Source organism: Amphichorda felina (genome assembly GCF_050947745.1).
Source record: "Amphichorda felina strain 45539 chromosome Unknown scaffold_1, whole genome shotgun sequence".
Lineage (NCBI taxonomy): Eukaryota > Fungi > Ascomycota > Sordariomycetes > Hypocreales > Bionectriaceae > Amphichorda > Amphichorda felina.
In genome coordinates this window covers 4,643,961-4,656,976 of record NW_028145049.1, presented here as the reverse complement: position 1 = coordinate 4,656,976, position 13,016 = coordinate 4,643,961, and the positions used below count along the sequence as shown (strand labels likewise).

At 57.4% G+C, this 13,016-nt stretch overlaps 4 protein-coding genes across 4 annotated transcripts; 1 reads left to right on the top strand and 3 right to left on the bottom strand.

The window, feature by feature from the left end:
• Nucleotides 1–470: 470 nt before the first annotated feature.
• On the bottom strand, nt 471–806 carry ACO1O0_001530 (uncharacterized protein; the record flags this gene model as incomplete). The annotated part of the gene is made up of 2 exons (XM_083191014.1): nt 471–602; nt 732–806. The coding sequence occupies 2 exons, from the start codon at nt 804–806 to the stop codon at nt 471–473; spliced, it is 207 nt and encodes a 68-aa protein (XP_083054873.1).
• Nucleotides 807–5,211: 4,405 nt separating this feature from the next.
• On the bottom strand, nt 5,212–6,786 carry CSN2 (PCI domain-containing protein; the record flags this gene model as incomplete). Its single annotated transcript, XM_083191013.1, has 3 exons — nt 5,212–6,408; nt 6,468–6,687; nt 6,743–6,786. 3 exons carry the CDS (start codon nt 6,784–6,786, stop codon nt 5,212–5,214), a joined length of 1,461 nt encoding a protein of 486 aa, XP_083054872.1.
• Nucleotides 6,787–9,325: 2,539 nt separating this feature from the next.
• Nucleotides 9,326–10,278, top strand: ACO1O0_001528 (uncharacterized protein; the record flags this gene model as incomplete). The annotated part of the gene is made up of 2 exons (XM_083191012.1): nt 9,326–9,484; nt 9,559–10,278. 2 exons carry the CDS (start codon nt 9,326–9,328, stop codon nt 10,276–10,278), a joined length of 879 nt encoding a protein of 292 aa, XP_083054871.1.
• Nucleotides 10,279–10,483: 205 nt separating this feature from the next.
• ACO1O0_001527 (3-oxoacid CoA-transferase) lies at nt 10,484–12,192 on the bottom strand (the record flags this gene model as incomplete). Its single annotated transcript, XM_083191011.1, has 3 exons — nt 10,484–11,841; nt 11,901–12,078; nt 12,160–12,192. 3 exons carry the CDS (start codon nt 12,190–12,192, stop codon nt 10,484–10,486), a joined length of 1,569 nt encoding a protein of 522 aa, XP_083054870.1.
• Between the last annotated feature and the right edge of the window lie 824 nt (nt 12,193–13,016).

Sequence of the window (13,016 nt, the reverse complement as noted above, 5' to 3'; positions counted from 1 at the left end):
GTCTCGACCAGTTTCTCAAAGTAAGAAAAGCCGATTGCTGTCAAAAGCAAGACAATTGATTAGCCAAGAAAAGATTGACATGGAGAGAAACGATAAAAAGAATCATGTTCCCGTTTCAATCCGACACATGTCTCGTCGCTAGCGGCCTAGCCCCGCTGAATGAATCAGAATGATAGACGGGCCGGCGCGGTGCAGGAACGCGGAGCAAAGAGTCAAGCTGACCTCGACTCGTCCCCACTATAGATGCGGGGCCGTGATGGGGGATGAGAGACGAGGTGCTGAGACATGGGACAACAACGGCGATGTTGGGCAGAAGAGGGTAATCGTGAATTCCATGATGAGAGATTGGCCGCAAGACTCACCTCTCCAGCCGCAATTCCCGTCTCCTTGAACGGGGCGATAATGCGAGTATTGTTGGGGAAGAGACTGCAACAGAGGAGTGTCGGTCAGCATCATTGGTCAATATTCTGCTATCCCACGCAGCTGCGCAGGTCCGATGACAACGGGTGACGGACAATTGTCTTCTCGACATAAACCTGATCCGCTTTGGCGTATTCCTGAGTGATGGCTTCGCTGGGCGTCTTGTTGCCCACCAGGTAGTTCTGCAGCCGTCGTCGTCAGCACGGCAAATATCAAGTCGCCCCGACTGCCGTCGGGTCGGACATCCGTCGATTCTCCCCTCTCTAGCTAAATCAGGTGCCAATGAAAACAGGGGTAGACCGGAGACGTACCGGGAGATCTGGCTGGTAGTCCTTGGCTGCGGCTTGTTGGGCGGCCATGCCGTGCGGATCCTGCTGGTCCTCCATCTTGCGGGCGACAGGGCTATGGCGATGGCGCGAGCGACGGGGCTGCTGCTGCTGCTGCTGCTGCTGCTGAGGCTGCTGCTGGCGGCCTGATAGATTCGCAGAGGAAGTAAACTGGGGAGAAGCTGGTAGGGAGGAGCCACATATCAGGCCTCGGGCCGAGGGGTTGGGGGAGGCAGTAACGACGGTACCAGGTCCCAGCCTTGTTGAAGCTGTAGCTGTAGCCACAGTAGCTGGACCTCTGCTTCTCTGACTAACCCCAGCTCCTCCAGCTCCTCCGATTCTCTCTCCAGCTCCAACTCGTCCACTTGGGGCTGGTGGAAAATAAAAACCAAAGAGCGGATCGGATGATGCTAAGCCATATGGCGACAGCGACGACGGGGGGAGGTCGAATCCAAGATCAGAGATGGAACTAGGGTTGGCGGCGGGAGGATTGGTGGTGCCGTTGCTGCTGCTGGTTGTGGTGGTGGTGGTGGGCGCCGCGGGGAAAAGAAATGGGGACGACGAAGTGAAGCAGGAGGGAGCAAATGGAGTGGGCTGGGGCTGGAACATGCCTCACTGCTATCGGATGCACTGGGCTGTGGAGAGCCAACGAGGAAAGAGCGAAGGTGAAGGGGGAGAGAGAGGAGAGGGAGCAGGAAGGTGAGGCGAGGTGAGGAAGGCGACGGAAGGTGAGGACGGTGAGGTGGTCAAATGGTGAGTGTGTGTCGAACCGCGGTGGGCAGGCGCTTGTGTGATATGGGCTGCACCTCACTGCTGCTACAACTCACTGTGCAGCACTGTTGGCGCTTGAGGTAAGGCAGGGTAAGGTAGGGAGGCCTTGGATGCGGGCACTTTAGTGTTGCCCGGGTGTTCCTGCCTGTATTAAGGTAGGTGCAACTCAGTGAGCCGGGCCGGTGGTGGGCAAGTGGGGTCTGTAGTCTGGTAACTCTGATTGACACTGGGGCGCTAACAAGCACCGGTGTTCCCCTCCACCCAGGTCTGCCGTTGCAGGAAGGCAAACTGGCTTCGCTGGCTCGCTTCTCTTCTGTGGGATGGCCGTGATTAGTATTAGGATAGGCATGAAATCATGCGCCAGTGGCCAGAGCTAGGTCGGTGGCCGGCAATCCCTATCCGAGGAGCGAGAGCCGTCGGTTCCCTAGTCCGTTCGGCGTCGGCGACGAGATGATGAGCAGCGAGGTTCGCAAGGCAGCCCTGATTACTGACGCGCCAACGGCACCTAGGCACCAAAGACCAACGGAGATTGGCCAGCAGGCTAACAAAAAATCGTCTGCTCGGTGCAAGAATGCCGGAGTTGGTGGAGAATGAGCGTCTCCACGGGGCGATGTTGACCGGGAATGCTGATTCTTCCAAGTCGTCGCCAACTGAACAATGTGCAAAACTGTGGGATGGTGAAATTCAGAGAAGGGAGTGCTTGGGAACGAACGGAGCCAACGGGCAACAACGGGGCAGGAGTCTAGTCATGTATGCGTGTTGCGTGCGGCGTGGTGCGTGGTGCGTGCACACACAGGCGTCTTTGACGCAGACGGGGCCCTCATGTGAGGCCCTTCTGCGGCTTCCCGGACGGAATATCGGCCTCCTCCCTCACAATCGGTGCCAGGCCAGTCTAGACACGGCGAGGCGTTGCGCACGTACCAGGAAACAAGGCTGGGTTAGGGTCCCTGTTGGCGCCGCTCCTGGTGTAACCGGCGGCCGCAAACCAAGGACGTGGGTGGGCACGAGACGAATGGCGGGTTGGCACCTTGCTGCCAGCTCCCGTGTGCGCTGCACGGATCAGGTCAATTCAAGTAAAATTGCAGACACCGAGGTCGAGGTGGACGGGAAGATGATGGGAGATTGTCTGATACTAATACATAGGTTGAAGGCGGGGGAGGCGGCCACGGTCCAGCAAGATGACGCCAGTCGGAGATAGCTGAGAACAGCTGAGAACAGCTGAGAGGCCGATATGCCGCCTGTCAGCCAGCCTGGTAAGGTGATGTACAAGCAGGTGAGGGGTGGAAAGTGATCGTGATGATACCCCAGGATTGGGGCTGGTGGTGATTCCCGTCCAATCTTCCCCCGGTTTCCACGCCAGAGACGGTGCTGTGGGTGGGTGGCCAGCTGCTGGGGCAGCTGGGATACCTGGAATACCTGCGATAGGGCTCACGTCAAACGTCACGGCTCGCGTGGATCACACCACTGGTCCACTTGAGGGCCCTTGTTGTCGATCGGGCTCGGGAGACACTCGATGTCGATTGCTGATCGATCCCGGGTCAAGCCGTCAATGCTCCATTGATTCCAGGTCCCCGGAGAGTTGATTCTTGGTTCCCGAGTTCCCGATTCTCGTAGTATCAGCATGAGCGGAAGTAATATACCTGTAGATCCATGGGCCCATGGTGCCTGGCCATCTTGGTTAATATATACTCGTACATGCCCTCTTCGGCTGTGGACGTGGGCGTGAGACACTGCACGGATTTAACAGAGGCAAACCCCAGGCCCCAGCACAGCGTCTCGTACCCTGCATCTCCTGCGTGCCCTATCCACGTAGGTGGCAACCCACGTACCGCTCTCCCGGTTCCAGAGTGTCGTGTCCGTCGGTCCGTCAATGTTACCACCGGGAGGGATAGCGCGGGTCAATAGAAAAATGCCAATTTAACGCTTGCACGCCGCGCGGGATCGCTCACCGTATCACGGCTGCCTAGGACTATGGCAGGGCCGATACGTAATGTATTGAGGCTTCGTGTTTTTACCATGACAGCAGAATGTGCTGTCACCTGTGCTAATGCGCGCGACTTGGTCCATCACATATCACAAAAGGACTGAGGAGGGGCTGTGAGCATTGTGAATGCCATGTTGTTATTCGACTGCCACGCCGCCGTCTATCCGCCGAAACGCCTATACCCGTTCGACCGTTCCATCATCAGACTACCCTGCCAGGTGCTTTTCCATGCCAAGAAACATACACATTCACCGACACCCAAGGAAGCTTACCAATCGAAGCAACCAGGGAATAATGTGTGCGCGGGAGCAAGTATCTATACCTTGGTACCCAATGCCGTTCTAGGCGATCCCCCTGACGCTAGTTCATGTAACTCATCCACAACTCCCATCTCCCACATTACGAACATCGTCATCTCTCGCAAATTCCATCCCCTCGTATCCAATTAAGCAGACTAATTTTTTCGGACTCTTATGGAAGTATTTCGGCCTCTTTAGCCTCTCTAGCCGTTCTCCTAGGTAGGACAAACATGAGGAAAAGTCCCCCCACCAGCCACCCTCGTCATGGTAGCTCCCGTTACACAACGGACACTCGCATATCATCCACCCCACTCCGTGTGACCTGCCTCCCAAACGTCTCCAAGTGTAGCAGGGAAGATGTCAAAACATATCCAGCCCCGGGCGGGAGTGGCTGTCCAAGGTCTTACTTAGCCTGAGAGGCCGTCCGTCGTCCCTGGTCAGCCGTGGCCCAATCAACAAGTCTCCTCATGGTGCTCAGATGATGTGGAAGTAGTACACTGGCACCCAGAAGCTCCGCCCTGGCTCACATCTATCTCTTTAGACCGTTTACTGAATCATCTATCTACATTATCAAGCAGGCTACATAAGATAACCCTCAACTTATCTTTGGTCACCACCTCGACGCTATAATCCACTCCAGCCATTTCAACCTTTGATGACCATCAATGCCACCCTCGCTCGTGTTTAGACCATTGCTACCCTCACTCGTGTTCAAATTTCTAGAATTCCTTAATAAGCCTCCGCACATCCCCCCCCTCGCCCCTCTTGCATCACACACCTCCCACCCTGTACAACCCTAACTACCACCCAAATACCTAGCGTAATAAGCTTCTCATTAGAGATCCACGCACCCCCCGTCGGGCTTTTGTCCTACCATATATAAGGTACGATGGATGTGGAGGAGGGATGACGCGCATATGTTGCCACACGTTTGGAGGTTGGAATGAAGCTAAAAATGACAGAAACTGTGGAGGCGAGGAGAGAGTAGCCAACGGCAGTTCTAATATTGATGCTGGAGTGGTTACCAGTGGGATTAGAACACGAAGGGGTTACTCCTCATCCGGCAAATACCTAGGTACTTTGTCATGGATTCAAAGGTGTGATTCCCGGCTGCAGCTTCACATGCTTCTAGTCCCTTTCACCTTCGCAAGTACACGTCCAATCGCCCAATTCCCATGTCATCATCATTAATAGTCATAAAATATCCATCCCAACAGGCTGATGACCTGGTCTCACGCGACAGCTGTGGTCAGTTCCCGTCGGGCCCGGGCTTGCAGCGCCAGCTCCATAACGGGGGGATGCCTATCTGCCAGCAGCGTGTCCATAGTACTCAGACGACCATGAAATGACTGAGAGCCCATTGTCATGGAGAGGAAACGGCTGGCCTGGGAGAGGTCTGCCTGCATCAAGCCTACGGCACAAGCTCAGAACCCTTCGTCTTCTTCCCCCTAGACATCGGTGCGGCGGACCATCTTGCCTTCTGCATTCCCTGCAGCTCATCATCTAGCGTAGGATGCTCGATATTACGGAACCCGTCTCCGTCGGCAAAGATTGACGTAAAGAGCTCGGAGATGGAGGTGGTCAGGCTTTGGAGAGCCGCGATCCGGTCCGAGTCTGCATCCGAGGTGATCTCCAGGACACCTTCCTGCTGATTGACGCTGCCTCTGATCCTGCCATCGACGATGAGGAAACCAACAATGTCCTGTACCTCGGGTTCCGAGATCTTAAGCTGCTTTGCGAGCCATGACAGCTTCATGCGCGTGTATGGTGCAATGAGCTTGACAATTCCCTTGGTCCGCATATTCCGCGTCACCTCGTCGATATTCTCGGCGATGAATGGGTCCGACAAGAGATCCTGGTTCTTTTGAAGGGTCTTCTCGTAGCGGTGCACATCGTCACGCTGGTAGGCATCGACAAGGTCCGTCATGGCCGAGATGCGCGGATCAGACTTGTACGGCTTCGTCTCTTGCGAGTCGAACGGGTTGATGTCCGACTTCATCAGCATGGTAGTCAGGAGCAGGTACTTGAGCACCTGGATGCGCTGAAGCGAGCCCGCCTCATCGTAGTTGCGGAATGATTCGAAGAAGTCGCTCTGGGCCTCCTTCCAGTTCTCCTCGCTCATGTGCATCTTGCCACCGCACTCGCGGATGATGCCCATGATGCGCGGATGCGGCACTGCGGACTTGACTTTGAGCGCCCGCTGGTACAGTGCCTTGAGCTGCTTGTTATTCTTGGTCTCGGCAAACATCTGGATCTCGAGGGCGTAGATCTCCAGCGAGTACGTGCCCTTGCTCGGATCATCGCTGCCGTCCTCACGCTGGCAGGCCTTGTGCAGATCCCGCAGCTTCTTGGCCACGGCGGCGTATTCCTTTCGGTCGAGCAGCAGCTTGGCGAGCTTGACGTTGGTCTTGAGCCACAGGCGCTCGTTGTTTGTGCTCTGGAAGCTCTGCAGCGTCAGGGAGTAGAATTTCTCGACACATCGTACGGCGTCGGGGTTGTCGGCGCTCTTCTCGATGTGGTCGAGCATGTTGTTGATTGACTTTTCCGAGTAGTTGCGCGTCACGGCGGACTTGACATATGTGAGGAGCTCCTCGTAGTGTTCGGCGGCCTGCACGCGGCGCGGTCAGAGAGAAGGTCGCGACACACGACAACGAATGGGAAACAGACCTTGTCGTACTGCCCGAGCTTGAATTCGAGCTTTATCGCTTGCTTCAAGCCTTTGAAACCCCACTCGCCCTTTTCCTCCTCGAGAGGCGGAATGCCCAGGAACTCGCCGATGGCATCCTCCGGATCGGTCTGCTTGAGTTGTTTCGCATTATAGTACTTGTTCTCAATATCAACGTCGCCAGAATCTTCGTCTTCGTCCTCCTCGTACTCGAAGTCATATCTAGAAGCGTCAGTCCAAGGCTCATGGCGCCATGGAGGCGGGCAATTGCTCGTACTGCTCCTCGTCCGACTCTTGCATAAAGTCCTCGTCGTCAGACATGATGGCTAGTAGAAAGGAACGCGCTAGGCTGATGTAAATTATCGAGTATCAATGCGCCGAAGGAATAGACGTAGACGCGATGGAGTGTCGAGGTGGGAGATGGATTGAGGTAGGAGAGTTTGAGGGTCACACCTCGAAGCAGCTTCGAGCTTGGCTTGAGCAACCTCGAAGGTGGGGCACGGGGCGGTGGAGGAGCCACAGTGGTCGCGGGGCTGCTGCACGCCATGATCTCACCAAGCCACCTCGCGAACGACTCATCGGATGGCTTACCCTGTACTCAGTTGACCACCGCAAGTGCACAGGTATTTCCAACGACGATTATTATATAGTTACACTTTTGGGGAATAAAGATCATTGGGTTTAAATAAATGACACTTGAGTATCTAGTCTCCATGTCCAATTGCCCACGGATAAAAATGAAACCTTTCCAAATTCATAGGGCATATAAGGAATATGGGGTATATCTTCCTCTTTGCACCCAACAGCCGCTACCTCACCGTATCTCGGCCTTCAGCACCTCACCTGCGGCTACAGGCTCGACGGCGGCCATGTTCCACTGCGTTAGTCTCCGGAGCTGCTCCATAAAGACAAACGTCAAGACGGTGTGCGGACTGGAGCTGTTAGCAAAAGTGCGAATGTGCAGGTGTTTGGGACAGGGTGGCCGGGCTCACGTCAGTCGCAGCCAGGCCGGCAACCAGCCCTTCATGAGAAATCGAGGGCCCTCCTCGCGCAGACTGGTGCGAATAATCTGCAGTGTGCTCTAACTCTCCATGTCAGATTCGGAAGAAGGCAGTAAGTTGAGACCTGCGAACTTACAGTACCCGCCCCAGCGGCCGAGGCACTCTGAATCCTGCTCTTGAGCACATCGGCTGGTGCGCAGATGGTGGTGGCGACGGTGCCAGCGCTTAGAGATGCCAGGGCGTGAGTACCAACATCGTCTTTCAAGTTGAGGGTATTGAGGAGATGGTGCTTTGCGGTCGAGTATCTGTTTGGTGTAAGTGGAGCACACTCTTCGCAGAACGGTCCCAGGGACTCACGTCGCAATTTGACCAGCGTCTATACCGCGTCAACAACACTATCATCTATCAAAACAAAAGGAGAACTGACTCATTAGCACACTTCTCGTTATATTGGCAGTGACACCCCGCCCAAACGTGGCCAGCCCTTCATCTCGGGCAACGCGATAGAGCCCCTGAACGCCGTTGGAGTAGCCGAACCGCTCGGCAGGTGCCTTTGCCCCGTCGGCGCACATGCGCACGAGCACGATCTTGAAGTGTTAGCATCTCAGACAATATGCGACCTTTGGGAGCCCGGGGCGTACCTCGGCAGGGTTCCCAACCAGGCCTGCCAAACCACCAGCGACGCCGGCGCAGGTAATAGTCCACGCCATGGAGAGCTTCTCGCGGCCGGTCCACTGCTTTGCGCGGTCGGCCACCACGTTGTATAGACCAAAACGCGCGGTAGAGTATGTTGATTGGCGTAGTATGGAAGCTGACAGGCCGGCCCAGAGAGACGGGATACCTGGAGAATGTTGAGTGATTGAACCATGGCTGTCGTGTAAGGGAAGGCTCACCATCTCGGACGGCGAAGCTGTGTAGGGCGCGGAACATGGAGCCTCTTGATTTTAATACCTGCATGCGGCTTCAAGTGTTAGAGTGACTGAACTGAGCTTGATATGTGGCGGAGCTTACTATTTGGTCTGGTCTAGAGGGTGTGCTGCCGTGAATCAGCACCTCGGTGAACATGTTGGACTAGTGGACAGGAGCCATACTGAAGCATACGGCCATTGACGCTGCGGCGCCTCTAGATGGTGCGGAATCTAAGTCAGTAACATGATCAGATTTAGGATGGAGGCGTCTCACCCAAGCCAGAAGGGCTCTTTGGGTTTGGACGACATGGTGAAGGTTGTCGTTGCTAGAGTAGTTGACTATGGTGAAGCATAGGACGAAAAAGACGGCGTTTGCAGATAACTCAACGGCAGATGTCTTACAGTGACAAGACTACTACCTTACTACCCAGAAATTACTAGGTATCCTTGGTGTCTCAACAAGACGTCCGGCTCCTACGTCGAGGACTGTCCGAGGACCGGGCATTGAACTGGACAGCGAGGCCGGGGTCATGGTCCCCTGCCGTTTTCTCCGCATGCAGGATAACAAGCTTCTCCATCAGCCCCATGAACCATGCGACTAACGAGAGACTTCGGTGTCTAATCCGTGGCCGAGGTGGTGCTTCCAGAAGAGCGCTTTCAGACTCGGCGTCAAAAGTGAAGCCCGAGGCCAAGGAACCCCAACAGGGTCGTGGGGCACCAGCCTGGACCCCGCTTTAGTGTCCCAGGAGGGGGTCAGGCCCCCTGTAACTCCACTGTGAGGCCCCCGGAGGTCAGAACTGGCCCCCGAAGCTGCGGCCTCGGCATGCGCTGGGTCGACTTTTGCCCATCTTCCTCAGTGACGATCAAACCCTCCTCTATGATGCACATACGACACGATTGACCTGAAGAGATCGGCCCTGAGGAAGCAAGCATCCAGTCCAATTGCCCGTCATGTCCAAGCTCTCGCCCAGCCTGAAGGCGCTCATCAACGCGCCGTTTGCGCGGCCAGACCCAACAGCGGCGACAGCGCGCATCGCCGACGTCTACAGGGCCATTGCCAGCGATGCCACCAGGCACAAGGTCGGCCTGAAGCCCTGGCTCACCCTATCTGTGCGTCCCCCTTTTGCCTTGATCAATCTTAACCCTGGATCAGCACTGGATCAAATACTGACAACATAGCTCAGTCGGCCGCGACATTCACCCTCAACTCGCCCGAGTCCCTCACCACCCTCCACAGCATCGCCTCGTCCTCCCCCTCAGCCGCCGCCGGCCTCACCAACCCAGCCGTCCAGACAGCCGAGCTGATCCGCGAGGTCGGCCTCAAGTGCATCTCCTTCAACGGCATCCCCCGCTCCATCAACTGCCTCAACGCCTTCCACGCCTCGCTGCCCACATCCGTGTCCTCCCAGCTGGCCACCGGCGCGACACGGGCCCCTACCCAGGCCAACCTGGCAGCCATCACCGCCCGCGGCCGCGCCCTCTGGGACAGCGTCTACGCGCCCTTCGAGACCAAGCTGGTGGCCAAGCTCGCGACGTCGCACCCGGACCTGCCCGTGCACATCCTCAACAGCCACTACGGCCCGCTGCTGTCGGATCCCGTGGAGCGCGGCGGCGGCGGCGGCGGCGAGGGGAAGCTGGCCACGACGGGCCGCGTGCTGACGAGCGTCATCGCCGTGGCGTGCCTGCGGTCGCAGACGGGCGTGGGGCCACAGGTGCTGAGCCACGTGTTTGGGCTGCGCAAGGGGATCGAGGATGGGAGCTACAGGGCCGAGGGGGAGGAGGTGGTCGAGGGGGCGGAGTGGCTGGCGGGGGACGAGGGCAGTGAGTGGATCCTGAGGTCGGTTGATGCCATTGCCGAGGCGTTGGGTGGGAGCAACTTTGCGAGGCCCGGGGGGAAGCTGTAGAGGAGGGACGGACGGACGGAGGTGATTTTGTATCAAGCGGGCGATGAGAGCGTGTGTTGGTAGATTTGGTTCTTTATGATGTTGGGCTTGTCGTTGCTGGGCAGGTATTGTCTGTTACTGGAAAACTGCGCTAAATGTATATACATCAAACATGAGGTATATGCTGATTTCAAGTCTGGTATTATTCTATTGTACACATGCACATCTACTCCATAATCTTGAGATCATCGGCAACAGCAAACGTCGCATCCGTCTTGGCCTGCACCTCCTCGACCTCGACCCCCGGAGCCAGCTCCGTCAGGGTCAGCCCCCCTCGCTCACGATCGACCTGGAAGACGCACAGGTCGGTGATGATGGTGCTGACCACCCTCGCGCCCGTTAGGGGCAGGCTGCAGTCTTGGACAATCTTGGAGGACCCGTCCTTGGCGACGTGCTCGGTCGTGACGACAATCTTGGTCTTGTCCGGGTTGGACACGAGGTCCATGGCGCCGCCCATGCCCTTCATGACCCTCCCGGGGATCATGTAGTTGGCCAGGTCGCCCACCGCGCTGACCTGCAGGGCGCCCAGGATGGACACGTCGACGTGGCCACCGCGGATCATGCCAAACGACTCGGCGCTGTCAAAGGTGGCCGCGCCCGGCAGCAGCGTGACCGTCTCCTTGCCGGCGTTGACAATGTCGGCGTCCATGTCGGCCTCGGAGGCCGGGTAGGGCCCCATGCCCAGGATGCCGTTCTCCGACTGCAGCCAGACGTTGCGCCCGGGCGGGAGGAAGGACGGCGCCAGCGTGGGCAGGCCGACGCCCAGGTTGACGTAGAAGCCCTCGCGGAGCTCCTGGGCTGCGCGCCGGGCGATGCGACTGCGGCGGATGTCTGCTTCTCCTTGCTTGGTAGACCCAGGGGAAGAGGAGGGGCGCAGCTTGGGGATCTCAATGTGCTTCGGGGCCGTGGCGGGCACGATGCGGTCGACAAAGATGCCCGGCAGGTCGACGTCGTTGGGGTCGATGGACCCGAGGGGGACAATGTTCTCGGCCTCGACAATGGTGACGGTGGCGGCCTTGGCCATGAGCGGGCCAAACGCCTTGGTCGTGTACCGGAAGACGCAGTTCCCGGCCTCGTCGGCCTTCCAGACGCGCAGGATGGCCACGTCGCCTGGCAGGGCCTTTTCCATAATGTACGTCTTGCCGTCAAAGTCCCTGGCCTCGCGCTTGTGCCCGTAGGCGACGACATTGCCCGACCCGTCGAATCTCACGGGGATCTCGCCCGTCTCGATGAGGGAATGGGCGCCCGTGGGCGTGAAGAAGGCTGGGATGCCAGCGCCGGCGGCACGGATCCTCTCGGCGAGGGTGCCCTGGGGGCAGAGCTCGACTCCAATCTCGCCCGTCAGGTACTTCTTCTCGAGGGCCTTGTTGTTGCCGAGGAACGACAGGATCAGGCGGTTGACCTGGCCCGACTTGGTGAGGATGGCGAGCCCGCCTACGCCTTCCTTGCCTGCGTTGTTGGACACGGCCTGGAGCGAGTGGAGAGATTCGGGGCCTCGTTTGTGTAGGGCCTCGATAAGGGTCTCTGCTCGTTGTGAGCAGCTGCTTCTCGCCCTACATGTTTGTTGCTGGAACTGCACTCACCGGCTACGCCGCAGAGACCAAAGCCCGAGCTCAGGATGGTCGAGCCGCTCTTGATATCGGCAACGGCCTCGTCGGCTGACTTGTACAGCTTGGAAGCTCCTCGCTTCTTGGCCGGGGCTGTTGGATTGGCCGAGAGGATACATGGCGAGGTGGTGAAACGGCGCTTCTGCGATGGTGTCTGGGGTCTATTGGCAAGATGCGGCCGGCGCAGCGGACAGGCTATGGGCCTCGCGTCGTGGAGTGCAACTCGAAGAAGCACCCGCGGGCGCAAGGGACGGTGTGCTGTGCGCATGGTGGCTGGTGACCGGCTGGTGACCAGCAGACGCCCAGTATGAGTGATCGACTTGTACGGACTGGATGGACGGTGGATGGGATGCAACAGAGATGCTCACACCTACTTATCGGCACGATCAGGGAACATTAAAAAAAGACAGCAGGGGAAACTCTAGGGACTGGAGGGATTCTTGGAGAATGACGAGAACTCGGCGTCTACTTTGCGTCCCGACAGACGAATGCCAAGGAGCCCCCTAGTCTCCGCGACCGGTGCTCCAGGGAAGAGGAGATGGAGGAGGATGGTGGAGGATAGAGGAGAACAGAACCGGGTGTGCGGCACGGCCTCGGGGCCCAGAAGTGATGACCGATGCAAGGTAACCCATTATGCTTATTCCTTCAGTGTCTGATTGGGTTGCTGACCTGATTGTGGTTTGCCGTGGGTGTTGGGGCCATGTCGTCGTGATCCAGGGGTCTGGGTTACCCTGTGCTAGCACAGACATTGATTCCAGACAGTCCAGTGAGGCCACCGTCCTGAGTCCACCGTCCTGAGTCCACTGCCCTTGGCGAACGTGGACAATGGATCCTGTTCGTTGGCATCACCTATCAGCATCTGGAAATCCGTAATAGAGACATGCCCTGACCCCGAGTTCCCCCTGTTAGCTCAGTATAGCTCGATATCTCCAACCCGCTAGCCTGGGCCCGGCCCAAGTAAGCTTATTACATAGCCATTACCTACTTTGACTTGACTGCCGAGTCTTTATTTCCTCCTCTCGCTATTCGTAGTACTGCCCTTTCTCCTCCCCGGGCATCAAATCTACCACCGTCTACCCCGCATCATCCCCC